Source organism: Gordionus sp. m RMFG-2023, chromosome 5 (genome assembly GCF_954871325.1).
Source record: "Gordionus sp. m RMFG-2023 chromosome 5, tfGorSpeb1-WG-v2, whole genome shotgun sequence".
Taxonomy (NCBI): Eukaryota; Metazoa; Nematomorpha; class Gordioida; order Chordodea; family Parachordodidae; genus Gordionus; species Gordionus sp. m RMFG-2023.
This window is the reverse complement of record NC_088779.1, coordinates 10,285,413-10,300,667: the sequence shown is the minus strand read 5'-3', so window position 1 is coordinate 10,300,667 and position 15,255 is coordinate 10,285,413. Positions and strand designations below refer to the sequence as shown.

General features: G+C 26.5%; 1 protein-coding gene across 2 annotated transcripts; it reads right to left on the bottom strand.

The window, feature by feature from the left end:
• Positions 1 to 7,309: 7,309 nt before the first annotated feature.
• Positions 7,310 to 15,238, bottom strand: LOC135930425 (cytochrome P450 1A1-like). Of its 2 annotated transcripts, XM_065467223.1 has the most exons (11): positions 15,042 to 15,238; positions 14,895 to 14,999; positions 14,723 to 14,832; positions 14,500 to 14,680; positions 12,108 to 12,263; positions 11,953 to 12,059; positions 11,286 to 11,634; positions 10,559 to 10,825; positions 8,720 to 8,917; positions 8,163 to 8,381; positions 7,310 to 7,941 (listed from the first exon to the last, which is right to left on the bottom strand). In XM_065467223.1, exons 1-11 carry the CDS (start codon positions 15,223 to 15,225, stop codon positions 7,730 to 7,732), a joined length of 2,088 nt encoding a protein of 695 aa, XP_065323295.1. In that variant the 5' UTR covers positions 15,226 to 15,238; the 3' UTR covers positions 7,310 to 7,729. The 2 variants fall into 2 exon arrangements, with proteins under 2 accessions (XP_065323295.1, XP_065323294.1); XM_065467222.1 differs by having other exon boundaries at positions 14,895 to 15,238.
• Positions 15,239 to 15,255: the final 17 nt, after the last annotated feature.

The following is a 15,255-nucleotide window of genomic DNA, read 5'->3' as shown; positions in this document are numbered from 1 at the left end:
ATTTCGCTCGGAAAATATTTCAAATTTACCCTCCAGTTTGCTCAGCCATTATTTAAAAAATTTTAAGGCTAAAAACACACACGTTGCAGACCTCGAATTTTTTTCTTAGGGGAAAAGTCAGGGCTGTAATGGAGGGTGGAGGGTACTAAATCCCCTGATTTTAAAATATTTTGCCTGCCCCCTACCAATTTTTTTTTTAAATAAAAGGTTAAACTTGCCCTTTCCAAAAAATTTATTTTTTATTATAATTTATTTTAGTACATTATTAATATTTTTTATCATGAAATAAATATTATAAATATTTTATGAACAAGAATGGTAATATATCTGTAATTGTACATTTTTTAATTTAAAAACTAACCCTTCTCTATTTTAATTGGTTCTTGGAAAAGAATATACAACATTATTTATTGATCAAACTCTGACATTGCTTAAATCCCTGTTTAAAATTAGCATTTTCCGGTGTAATAAAGTGTTACAGGTGTTAATCACGTTAAAGTCTTTATTGGAAAATGTATATTTTATATATCCAGTCTAATGAAAATCAAAAGGCGTTAGATTATTTAAATTTAGCATTACTGGAGATGGTACCGGATGTACTATGGCTGTTACTGTTGCAGTTTGAAATAACTCAGGCCCTTTATACGCATTAAATAATTTATTAATTCTAGCAATAGTGCAAAATTTATTGGGCTGTCCACCTGATTAGAAAGTGCCAATTCTTATCAGATCCTGCCTTGATATATGATGTTCTCTTTGAGTTATCCAATCTGTCTTCAAGGCTCCATGACAAGAACATCAGTTTATCTACTGAAAAATCAATAAAGCAAATGATTTAGGTTCTAAAATCTTTTAAGGATATGTTTGTAGGTTTTGATCTCTTTTATAATTTCTAAATGAATGTTAATATTTCTTGAGGAGAACATATGAAAATAGTTCAAGAAGCTAGAAGAAATAAATAAATTTGGATTAGTAATAACTTGGATCAACTCATTGTTACCTTAATTGACAATATGCAAAATAGGTTAATGGATGCTAATTCCGATAATCTAATTAAAAATACTATATTAAATTATAGTTTTATATTCAAAAAATAATAAATTCCTCTGTGATTTGAAAGATTTTCAAAATTGTATTTAATATAGATATAAATATTTTATATGAATAACTTTGATATAAAACTATTTAAAAAAATAAAATAATTTTCCTCAAATTCTTGGAAAAACAAAAATTCCCATCTATTGCCTATTTGAGTGTGCACCCTACTATTTTTTTTGGAGTAATAGTGTGCTCCAGGCGCGTACGCAGGAATTTGGTCTGGGGGGGGGATAATAAATTTTTTTAAGAAATATTATTGTTTTTTAAAAATATCAAGCATAAATTTATTAGGACTAATAACTATTTCTAATACACAATTTTAAATTAATGTGAATTATAAAAAAAATTATATGTAAGGAATCACTTAAATGACCCAAAATAGAAATTTGAATTTTTTGAGCTTTAAGATTTATATATAAAGTATAAAAATTTAAATGTTAGAAATATAAATTAATACACAAATAGCTTAGGGAATAATTGTATTTTGTATGTTATATATTTACAATGTAAAATCCAATCTTCGTTGGGATTGAGCTATTTTTTTAATTATCTCATCCTTGCTTGTTGTCAAATACCTATGAATATTTAAAAGATCCAAATCTTTCAATCTACTTTCAAAAGTTGTAATTTGGTATATTTTTCAGAGACCTGCAGGCCCGGCCCCCAGGCGGGACCGTATTGCCGGGCCCGAAATTTTTAAAAAAAACACCAGGGCTGAGCCTGAATTTAAAAAAAACATCTAGGCCGGGCCTGAAAATTTTTTTAAAAAAAATATCCGGGCCGGACTGTATATTTTAAAACAGCCTATATTTGAAATCGTTTTTATTAGCTATAAAAATCAAAAATAAATATAATTTATTTTTAAAAAATCCGGGTCGGGCCTGAAAATTTTATTTTAAAAAAGGCCGGGCCGGGCCTGAAAATTGAGCTTAGCCGTAAAAATCTTTAAAAAAATCCGGGTCGTGCCCTGCAAATGGTACCTCTGCAGGGCTCTGTTATTCTTCTTAAAAAAGAGAATGTTCTCTCATTAGTTTACTATTGGGAAGAGTTGCTAATATATATAAACCCTTTTAATACATTGGGAATATAATCTAAAATGTGTTTGAAATAATGCAGAGCATCCATAGCATTTTTTGGGAATGTATCAACCATAGTTAATCTTATAAACATAGTTATTCAGCTAATAAGGCATCATAAAATACTTTAACATCTTCATGATAAAAATCCAACAAATATTTTTTTTCCTATCACCATCTGAAAAAGGTTGAAGGCTTTTATGAAAATTATATTTGCAGATTGGTAAGTGCTGCATAATGAATTAAACCATTCATTTATTTGGTTTATAAATGTATTTGTATCTAAGATATACTCTTCTACTGATCCTATATTAATGTTTTAACTATGAGCTTGCATTGCTGCAAGTCGAGTGAGACAAATATTAAACACGTATAGCTCTGCTTTTGACTTAACAATAACATATAATATAAATTCTTCATAAACATTAGTCCTAATTTCCTTGAATTCTAATAAAATGCTCTCCGCTATTCTCATCTTCTTAATCAAGTCATCATGTTTTTGAAAAGTAATACATAAAATAGTTATACATTCTAATGAGAAAAAAAATTTGGAATAGCATTGAATCCAATAATTTTCTTGCTTCTAAGGAAAAATTTCTTTCAGGCCATTGTGATATATCAGTAATAGCAAATATTCGGCTCTTCTAACTCCATAAAAGCTGTTACTGCTTGATGGCGGAGACTCTATCTCGTAGGACAAGGTTGCAATTTCTTTCTCCTTGTTGGACAATTTCAGAATAATTATTATTTGACTAGAAATTTAAAAATGGTAGATAAATATTACGCCACTAAAAATTTGAAAATAATAAGATAATATTATGCCGGAGAACTTGAAATCGAAATTAATTGATAAACTTAGTGATGAATGTGATAATAAATGTAATTAAATATATATTTAATATGAGATAGGAATAAATATTAACAAATATAAATTAATATAGTACTGTGTAAATTTAATTCAAAACATTTCCATATTTATTAATTTATTTGAAAATAAAATTATTTGACTTGTAAAAAGTTGTTAAAATAACATATTTATATATTCTTATCAATTTTTACAAGTTAAAATTTTTATTTACAAACGAATTAAAAAATATGGAAATGTTTTCAATTAAATCTGCACAACACTCTAAACAAAAATATTTTTGAAAAATATATCCGGCATCTGCATTTTTTAGATTGGGGGGGGGGGAGCTGCGTACGCCAATGGTGTGCTCTGCTGCAAATTTTAAAACTACATCACTGAGTATACCGGACAAAATAAAATGTAATGCTAATAATTAAGCAAATTTATGTCATTTTTCTTCATAATTTTTTTTTATTAAGGACTTGGCTGGACAACTTGCACAAAATATATTTTACTAGCTGAGTAAAAATAATTATGGGCAGCGTTAAAAAATCCAATAAAAATTTTTCATAGGCTGGTTGGCCCTAGGTTATCCCGCGTCAACCTCTAAAGAGTACTACCCTTGTCAAAATGGAATAATTATTCGAACAAAGGGCCTCTATAATTCAGACAGACTCCTTGTCTTTTTGACTCAAGACTAAAGCTCTGCCAGTCGGGCTTGGACTTAAAAAATTTTTTTTTGCTTCTTTTATTAAAATAAAATAATAATTAAAATTTCTGGGATTGGGACAGAAATTAGTGATTTTTACTCATCTTTATAAATATGCATTTAATTTGTATTTTATTAAAAATCTTAGTGTCTAAAATAAATTTCAGGCTGAAAAAGTTGATAAAAATTTTGACTAAAAAAATTGAATTCAAAATCAAAGAATTATATAAATTTTGTATATGTTTAGATCGAAAAATATTCACATTTCATCACCTTTAGTCCTCCAAAACTGAAAATCAAGTAAAATATAAATTTTAATTAAATATAATTTATATTTGTTTGAATCCTCTTTAGACATTTGACTATCCTTAGAACCAGGAAAAGTATCAAGTAAGATTAGTTTATATTTATTTATTTGGTAATTTTAGTTACTCAAGTACTTACAAACAATGGAAGAAATCTTGGAGAAAGATGTTAATATATCTACATTTAAATGTTTAGAGGATGCTATAAACTATAATAATAATAAAATATGTGGATCTATAACATGGAATTCTTTTGTTAAAAGTTTTCCACACATATGCAAAGAGTATCAACAAACAATGATGTCTTTAAGGGAACAATTAATTGAAAAGTATAAAAACGTAATGGGAAAAGAGATAGATTTATTGATAAAAGAAGAAAATTTAAAGGACATTTTAAATAATTTAGATGAAAAAAAATTACTTATTGAACAAAAACTATCAAACCACCCCAATGATTTGAATCATAATTTGTCAACAAAAAAGATTATAGATTATAAAATATGTAAAATTTTAGAAAAAGAAAGGTCAAATTTATTGAACGAACTATATGATATTAAAGAAAATCGAATAGATATTGAAAATGAAATGAATTATAAGAAAAATGAATTGAAATTGAAACTAAAATTATAAAAAAAATCATTAAAAATAAATTGATAATTAGTGATTTATAAATAAAAATTGGTTAAATTTTATGATTATATATAATAAATAAATTATATTTTATATAAAGATAATATTTATTTGATCACACATTTAAAAATTTATAATATGTTTTATTATTTTTATATATAGTGTAGATACTTATATTGAGATATGATTTTTTAAATACTCTGCTAAATAAATCGTTTTGATGTTTTTTTTCTTCACAAAGAAATTAATCGTTTGCTGTTTTAAATTAATTACTATTGATTTATTAAGAAATCTATATTTTAAATAAAAACTTTTATAATACCCCTAGTCTCGATTCCTAGAAATATAAGAATCGAATATTTGAAATTTCGTATTTTCGAATCCAATAATCAAATTATTCGTAGGAATTGAATAAACCCTTATTCGTATTACTACGAATAATTTGATTTGTCGAATATTCGATTTAAAAATTAAATTCTTTAAAAATATTTTCAATCTGAAAAAGGGTAAAAAATATCAAGTCCATAAGGAACATGTTAAATACTAAAGAATATAATTTCGAATATTTACAAATTATTTTAAATAATTAGATTGAATTACAGAATTATTCGACAGATATTATTCTTATTCGTTCAAAATCAAATAATTTTTTTATTAGAATCACTAAATAAGAATGTGTTTTTTATCAGAACTGGAGTTGTAAGCTCGTTCTCAAGTTATAAACTCGAACGTTTTTTCAAAAGTATTTATTGTGAACTCGAGTCGTTTAATTCAGCCTCAAAATCTAATGAAAATATCTAAATTAAGAATTAATTTTACTTAGGAATAAATGTCAAATATATTTTATCTATGGATTCCATAGGAATTGCCAATATTTCCGGAGAGTCAAATTGTATTTATTCAAAACATCTCTAAGTCTTCTAATATTTTTTTACTATTATTTTCAAAACCCGGTCCTTTTTTTATTGAATCATGTCCCACTCTTTAATTAACCATAATTCTAAAAATAGCATGAGGAAAATAAATGTTTTTAAGATTGATATATATAAGAGACCTGCAGAGGTATCATTTGTACCCGTCCGGATTTTTTTCTAAAATATTTTTCGGCCCGATCTTTATTTTTTTCTTTTCGGCCCGGGTTTTTTTAAAAAAATCAGGCCCGGTCCATATATTTTTAAAATATTTTTTTGATTTATATAGCTAATAATGGCGATTTCAAATATTTGGTTTTAAAATACGGGCTTAGGGCCGGGCCTGAAAATCTCTGATATATATAAAACACTAGTATTTAATGTGCTAGAAGCTAATTTTAAAAAAAATTAAGGTTTTTATATTTTAAATGATATACTATAAGATAAAAGATGACCGTTTTTATATTTAACATACTATGTTCTTTAAATGGTTTTTAAATTCTTGAATAGTATTTTGCTTATTGTAAATTTAATATCAAAACGTTGTTTATAATCAATAGTTGCTTTATTTGTATAAAAAGTATATTAAAACTGCTCAGTTGGGAGTTCTTAGTTCTTACTCCTGAAGGGAATCGGTATTTAAATATTGTTTTTACCATTTTGAAGACGAAAATAATAATTTTGGAAGCAAAAAAATAATTTATTTTCTCTATTTTCGCACAATATATAGCAGCACCGAATAAACAATAAAAATATAAACTAATAATCTAAAATAATATACATTTATTTACTCGCGATAATATTAAAACTCAAAAAAACAATTAAAACTAAACAATAAATTAATAAACATATCTTTATTAATCGATAAAAAATATAACAAATATCAAAACCTCTAACTACCACAAAAAGTAGGGCTTGCCAGTCCACAAATTTTTTACCAATCTGATCCCGGTATTAATATTTATTCACCATCCATCTTTGATCCAATATCATAAAAATATTAATATTTTCAATTTTAAAAAACCAAATAACTTTCACGAGTGATTAAATTTCTTTTTTGATTCTCTAGAAGTTAATAAATTCATTTAAAATATTAGCAATCCATAGGTGAATGCAGTGTTGTTAAACAACTCCATTAAACCGATGAAAGGGCAAAATTAATAGCCAAAATATTATAACTAAGCCTCGAAATTTAGCCAATAAAAGTCCAAACTATGCCATCTGTGGGTAAAATCAATAAGTTTGTAATTTGGCCAAATCTTGAGTTAACCGTTTTTAAAAATTGGATAAATCGAGCCGTTAAACAATCCTTAATGTGACTCGTAAGATATTTTAAAATCCTTTTCTTGTTGCATAACAAAAAATTAACTACCTTTTTAAATATCACACACAACAAATAAATTGTATTTAAGTTCCTTTCATAATTTATATATAATATTATTTGTAATAAAAATTTTATATAATCATAAAAAACCAAAAAAAATAAAGGATCAATTTAAAAAATTGACTTGATCCTAATCTTTACAAATCGCGAAATATCGGTGCCGATAGATATTTAATATCGGCAGAGCCTAATAAAAAGAAGCCTATCTTGTTATTTTACTTTCAGGTTTCAAAATATTTGATAAAATTTCTTACTGCAGGATCTTAAACAAGATCCACTTCATACTCCTAATCCATCCTGAGCTATAAAATTTTAGACTTAGGCAAGAACTTCAATGATTATAATTTTATTTACGAATCAATTCCCAAGAAAAAAATATATATATCAACAAATAATTCTTTATATAAAAAAAAGCCACAAAAGTAATATTCAACTTGATTGACATTTTCTATAATATATTTTTTAATTTATATTATTTTATTTATAAGCTCGTCAGTTGCAACACTAACAACTTTCAATATTATTAATAATCATTAACTACATTTAGTAAAAAGTATTTGTATTTAATAATACATTGCTATTATCAAGAATTCATTGTAATTTATTTAAGTTAAGAAAGTGCGCTGAAAAAAAACAGAACAGTGATTGTTTTAAAGAGTGATCAAATATTATTGATAAATATAAAATTTGTTGTAAAAAAACGATTGTAAAAAATATTCAAAATATTTTTCTTAATTATCAACTCTTGGCATTTTTAAATCTCACAAACTTAATTCCTAGCAACTGCCGTAATTTTATAAGGTAAGGGACTCCAGGTTAATGATAATGTACCATCATCTATGGTATCTTCTTCGACTTTAATTTTAGGTGAATTATTATCATCCCCTTCAGGGAAACTTAACCGAAAATTGAGAAGCAAATTGGCAAATACCGTAAATATTTCGTTCTTCGCTAGATTTGAACCAAAACATGACCTAGGTCCTAATGTGTGTTATTAATAAAAGTGATATAAATGAATCTACAATAATATATACAGTGGGTGTTATAAATAATCGTTAATTATATAATTTAAAAAAAAATCAAATCAAAAAGTTTAGCACTTAAATGTCCTCAAAAAAATACTTTGTTCAATGATGCTAATAAAGCAATCATGCTGAAATCTATTAAAACGAAATTTTAAAAAAATGAATATATTTATTTACCTATAGAAAAGGGTATGTAGCTGGGCTTGTCATAAACAACTCTAAATTTTTTGTTGCAATCCTCTTCACACTCATTATCAGTGATATATTTATTCGTATCAGGTAAAAGTGGATCTTTGTTCAAACTTACATCTAAAATAGGACAAGCATCGCTTTTACCTCTGTGATAGGCGATACCATTATTATTACGAGGCTCATTTAATTCATCATTCTCATTTACTGATTCAAAAAAAATATAAATTTTAATTTAAAAAGTACATGAAAAATTGTTACTAATATATCCCTCAAACTTATTGGCATGCCCCATAAAAATATCAGGACAGGGATAACACTGGCTTTAAAATTTAAATTTTATTAACACAAATTTATGTCTTTTTTCTTCAGAAAAAAAACTCTTTTGGGCTGGGCCAGGAAACTTGTACAAAATTATAAAATAATCTAGACCAAAAACCTTTTCAAAAATTTATACGCATCAACCTCTAGTGTCAATTATAAAATGATGTCAAGGTCTACATATTAACCGAATATTTATTAAAATACTTTTTTCTTTAAACTACCTCCATTTTCATTCCTTCCTATGGCACATAAAAATCTTTCCGGGTTGAATACATAAGGTTCGGGCCAATACTTTGGGTCATGGTGAAGAGCCCAATGATTAGCTATTATTAACGATCTTTCAGGAATCAAGTATCGCCCAGTAAAAGAGTTGATTTCCTTTGTGTTGGAATGGAAAAATCCCAAAGGTGCAATGCAAGCTTTAATATTTATTTGTCCCGTATAATTTATATTTCTAAAAAAACATTTATTTTCTAGGGGTACACCAAATATTACTGCTAGATGATACAAAATACAATGGATACTTATAAAAGATTATGTAGAGATAACTAAGGCTAAATTCATAGTTGAATCGAAACCGATATAAATAGGGCTGTGCCGATCATAACACCGATCCAATATTGCTTCAAAACCGATCCGATACCAATATTTATACTAATTTTTCCCCATTCCCCATTGAAACAAATGTAATTAAGAAATCAATATTTTTTATGCAAAAAATAATTATACATATAATTTAATTTTATTATTTCTATGATTGAGACTAATTAAAAAAATAAATATTTAATAATATATCCATTTTATGTTGGTACGAATTATAAAATTGTAATAATTAATATATAAAATTATAATAGATTTTTTAAATAAATATGAGTCTCTAGATTTTCTGGCAATAGCCTACGATATGGACTATCTATATCCCCTGCCGTACTGAAGGCAGACTGAGATGATTCCGCAGATAACGCATTTTGCAATTGTAAAATATTTCCATAATTCAGATACAATATTAAAAAAAATTCTCTTATTTAAAGTATAAATAATAAAATTGGCGTTATTTATTTAAAAAGATTTAAAATAAATAAAACTTTGGGTGTTCCTTTCTATTTTTATAAAAAAAAACTTTTAAAATACTATAAATCTATTTTTTAAAAAATAAAATTTAGAGGGTGTTGTGCATTTGCATTGTTTAAAAAAATATATTTAGAAAATATAAAAAGAAAAGTAAAAAATCTGATCGGATGTTTTTTACAGGTATCGGCCCGATCCGATATTTTTGGAAAAGGCTTAATATCGGTGCTGATCCGATATTTAATACACAGCCCTAGATATAATAGCTGAGCGATTTTAAAAATTTTATAGTAAGATCAATTTTTCTTTTTTATAATAAATAATTCTTTTATTAATATTATCATGAATAAAATGAAAGATAAAATAAATATTAATAAAGAAGAATTGATCTTATAAACAAATCTTAAAAATCGGATCAAATCTTATTACGAATCCAGCCTAAATGCAGCACAATTATATATCAATTCATTACTGCGAAAAATAAATCCGCTTATACAGTTATCGATTAGAGCCTTTCTAATATAGCGTAACTCCCTCCAACATATTATTCTTTGTCAGACAAATATTTAACTTAAAATATATTAGTAAATAAAAATTTCTGCGTAAAGAATGAACTATTCAACGTTCATATTATTTTTTATTTTAACGGATTAGATAGCGCGACCCCTAGCTGAAAAATAAAAAAAATTATTTAAATAACAATCGTAAATAAGTATTAATTTAATTAACGATAAAGCATAAAAATATCGAAAATTTAATTTGATTAAGAGATATTGTATATTTTATTTTGACGTCAGTATAGTCCAAGTTGTGATATCATGTTTTTATTTCCCACTTGTGCTATGAAGGGTTTTAAAACGTGTTAATAAAAGAGTAAAATTCTTGATTTTGGCTTAGCTTTAAAAAAATGTATATGCGTTCCCTTCCCCATCAGCGACGTCAATGATTATATGAGAAATCAGTATAAATATTTTAAAAGCTAATAAAAATACCTCTTCTCTGAATTTCTAGGACGGTCGCCATTGTAAAGGGTAAATTATCCCTATCATTGTAAGTTATCATATCCTCGAAAGAATCTTCACCGTCTTTATCATAGCCTTTTCTTTTATTCGAGTCAACAAAACGTTTCAATTCCGAATAAACTTGACATTGAATATCAGGGTACTTGGCCATAAAATATAAACCCCATCTCATAACGGTTTGAGTGGTTTCGGTGCCTCCTAAAAATACGTCCATTACGCTGATTATCAAGTCTAGGCCTGGAGTCGTTTTTTGAAATAAAATAATTTTTCGATTAAGATCTAAAACGTTTTAAAGCGTTGCTTAAAATCAGTAGAATAAAAATAAATCCCAATGAATTTTCCTGATTTCTTTTTTAAAAAAATTTAAATAGTTGTCCTAAATAGTGATTTTTAGATGAAAAAAAATTGGAATAGGTACACTTACCTTTCATTCAATTAGCGCAAATTCGCGGCGAAGAATACAAATTAAGAAGCGGATTTGTGCTAACTGAGAATGCAGGGTTAAGCGTATTTTAAAAATATCATCACTTTATGCCAAAATCTATAATTTAAAAAAAAAATAGTGTCCACATTAATCAAGTCAAGTAAGGACATGGCCTAAATCATTAAATTTTTTATAGCCTTAACAAAAAATCTAAAAAGAGATTGAAAATAGTATAAAACATCTTATCCAAAAAAACATACATTTTTTTCAAACCTGAAAAGCCTTCTTTAACATCACCGGACATCAAAAAGTTTTCAAATGACTTGTCAAAAAGATTATTATTATCCTGATTTTCCTGACACCTGACGTTTTTTCCCTTTTCATCAGCTGTAGATTCACGATTAAAAGGGTTTCTCATTTGAAAATCATGTTCTTCAATTAAGTTTCGGCATTTGGTGGAAGACTGTAGGTCAGATGTTTGGAAGTCATTATACTTAGTAAAAGTTATGTCATTTTTGATGGGCAATTCGTCGCCAGTAATAAGTTCAGCAAGCCGACCTTTCTCAATGAGATTCTCTATGACTTTTATAGGTTGTTCCGGGACAGTAAACTGAATACTTTGCTAAATATGTTTGTTTAAATAAAGTATTAATTATCTCTAATAGGCGTGGGATTGGTATATGGAGGTCAAGAGAATTCGGAATCTCTGAGGCCGCTATTTAAAAAATCTGATTTGACCAGAAGATACATGCTGAAAAATATTTCCGGTCAAATTATATTTTAAAGATTTTTAAATGGCGAAGTAGATTTTAGAGACTCTGAATCCCAATGGATTCCATGTAGCAATATGTACATATTTCGCATTTATAAAATAATTTCATAAAAAAGAATTAAATTTATAAAAAAAAATCTAAAAGAAAGTTTAACACATTTCATTTACTTCATTCAGATTTTTAAGCGCTGAATATGATAACATTTTGTCCAAATATATGTCAACAATATTTTGTGGACGAAAACAAATATCACCATCACCCCCACACAAAGTATCTTTGGAACATTTATAATAAGGAAAGGGTAAAAGTTATATGTAATCACTTTTTCTTTCTTCGAGACGTCCCCTGATACACTCTATAGAAAATTTTGAGATGCCATTGATATTCAAATATAATTCGTCGTAATCAAAAAATTTCTTTATTACAGAGTTTTCACGTAAAATGAAAGGCAGGAAGTTTAGCGGGGCCACCTTTTTACCTAATAAAATAAAATAGATGTAATTATTTTTTTTTAAAATATTATATTGGTAAAAAAGAATATTTTATTACCCTTTATAAATTATAATATATATTTATTGCAGTATAATAAAATTCAAATAGTTATATTAATATTATCAAAAATCTCTATTACTGTTTTTAGCATTAATGAAGGCCTTAATTAGTGTTGTTAATGTGCTTGGTGGTAAAATTTACGACCTAATTTTGTACTCAGATCTGCTGAGGATGAACCCAAAGTTTAGACCCGAGGTCCAAAGCTTCTTAAAAAGATAAAGGCTCAAATTTGATAGAAATTAATATAAATTAACGCCTTAGTGTTAACAGATTTTCCTCGACAAGTGCCTGAAGGTTGAGCCGTGTTAGCTTGAATTTAGCCATTACCCAATTATAGCAATTACACACACTATATAAAAAGTGTAAATTGAAGAATATATTTTGACTTCAGAATAGGCAGGACAAAATGACTCTTGTTTATAACCCCCTACCCCTCCCTAAATAAAACTATTATCCAAAAGTATTCTGAATATCCCATTTAAGCTCAATCTTGTCGAATTTAGAAACTAATGTTATCATTTTTTATGTCCAAAATACATTTTAAAATTAGAAAAAAATCAATACGTGTTTAAAAAATAGCGATAGTAATTTATTAAAGCATGCTGAAACACATTTTAAAGTTTAGATGGCCCGTCAACAGGTCTGTTGAAAGGATTTATATTTTGATTTAAATTCCAAAAAAAAGATAATAATTTCTAATATTAAATTAAAGAAAATTAAATTTTTTTTTATAAATTGCAAATAAGTAATTTTATTTATTTTTATATAGATGGAAGACTTTACAAAATTTCTTAGTTATAATGTAGACAATTATCTCTTGAACATTATTTTTTTTAAACTTTTCCATACAAACCTATTATATTCAGATTAAAATATTTTGTTTACAAAAATAAACCTGATAGAAAATGTTGAGAAAAATATTATTATTTTTAACAAAAATTTAACTTAAATTAAAACTACCAAGTTGTAGATATCCTATAAATCCCACAAAAGTTATGAAGACAAAGATAAACTAATAAAATATCAGCAGCAATTATTATATCTAGATATAAAACTATAACAATTATATATGTGAATTTAACATAGTCTGGAAGAGAAATAATGTTTAGGTCAAATTGACTCCAATAAAAGACCACAATTTGAACAAGTATTTAAATGGAAATGAGATTAATGTAGAATCAATTATAAACAAATCTTTAATCTATAATTAGAATGCATAATAAGATATAATTTTTTCTTAGTTTTCGTTTATCTGAACCCCAGGCAACCATGGGTCTAAACCACAGGTCTGGATTTAATACAACTAACCATTAACAACACTAGCCTTAAGCATGGTTCAATAAAGGTTTTACATGGAAAAATTTACCAAATACCTGCTATTCATCAAATAGCATTTGTCTATAAGTCTATGTTTTCAAATATCATTTTTTTTGTAAAATCCCTGAAATAATCTTTTAGATTAATGAGTGGGGGTGTAGGGGGAAAGAGGGGGTTTCTTTACACAGGTCCTTCCAGAGCCATACTGTTGTTTAATAAAATATTTTTTGGCATCAAAGGCTTCTGTGTAAATTGAAGTAAGAACTTATATAAAATAAATTATTCTACTACTCTGGACTCACAGCTAGCAGCAATTCGCAGTGAAGTGCAAAATATGATATCTTAACATATTAATAATCATTTTTATACCATGAATTTGTGCTAATTGTGATTGCAAGATCATGAGTACTAAGAACAATTTAGGGAAAGTTGTGAGGTGTTTGATTTGACATGGAATGACCCAGAGTATTTAAACATATCTCTTGAAGGTTATGGGGGGTCATGAATTAAGCTAATAATGCAGATGCATTAAAAAAAATCCATAATTAGTTTTTTTTATAAAACAATTTTTGGCAATATGAAATCTGAGCCAGAAAGGGAAGTTTTCTGTAACAATTCAAGATCAAATTAAACATTTGAAGCTTTATAATTTAATTATATTTTTAATAATTTGCTAATATTTTCTAAATATATTTTTTACAATTGTTAATTAACCACAATACAGGAAAAAACATGATCTTACATTCTATATGGTAAAAAAGAAGACATGGTAATGAAAAAGAATCTTTCAAAAATTTTTAAGAAAAAAATAAATTTAATAATATAAGCTTTAAAATTTTTTTTACCTATCAATTTAAAATTCTGACAAATCAGACCTAAAAAGTCTGTAATTTTTTTTTCATCATATTCATATCTTAGTCCAAATACCAAAAGGCTAACAATGTTGAAAAAGCAACCTTGTATTAAACCATGTGGGTCAAAGTCTTGATTATGCATCAGTGAAACAGCATTACATAAGTGCTTAACCTAAAATGATTACCTTAACTATTTGATAAAGTTGAGATAAACTTCTTTCATCATAACTATGTTAAATGCTTTATTTGATAATATATCTTTCATGGCAGTTGTCAAAAACTTTTTTTGATTCTTTCTATATTTCCCTTCAGAATGCAATAATCCTATTTAATATTAGACAAAGATATTATTAAAGTAAAATATTAAATTAGGCTTTCCACCTTACCATGTCCTTTATTTAGCAGCCTAAATAAGAATAAATCTGATCGTCCAGCAAAAATATTGCCATTTGTGATATATGCTTCTTTTACACATTCCCAATCATTCAAAACTATGGTTAATTTTGTCCCAAATTTAAAGGAAAATACATTACCATATTTGGGAGAAAGGTAATGAGTAAATTTAAGGTGAGGCTTTTCACCTAAAAATGGCAAATAGCCTATAAAAGGTAATCCAAATGGTCCAGGAGGATAAGAAATTTGAGATTTGTAATACTTATATGAAAACAAACATATTGTTATAAGAAAGGATATATAGAGTATAAAAAGAGGTACCATATAGATAAATAACTTAGGATAAACATATTA

Bases quoted from the DNA above. Each gene is read 5' to 3' on its own strand.
- LOC135930425 (XM_065467222.1), bottom strand. From the start codon at position 15,225: ATGGTACCTCTTTTTATACTCTATATATCCTTTCTTATAACAATATGT. The intron at 14,681-14,722 runs GTTTATCTCAAC...TAATCATTTTAG, and splicing joins ACATAGTTATGATGAAAGAA to GTTAAGCACTTATGTAATGC. The intron at 8,918-10,558 runs GTATTTTTATTA...TAAATATTAAAG, and splicing joins CCTAGAAATTCAGAGAAGAG to CTTGCATTGCACCTTTGGGA.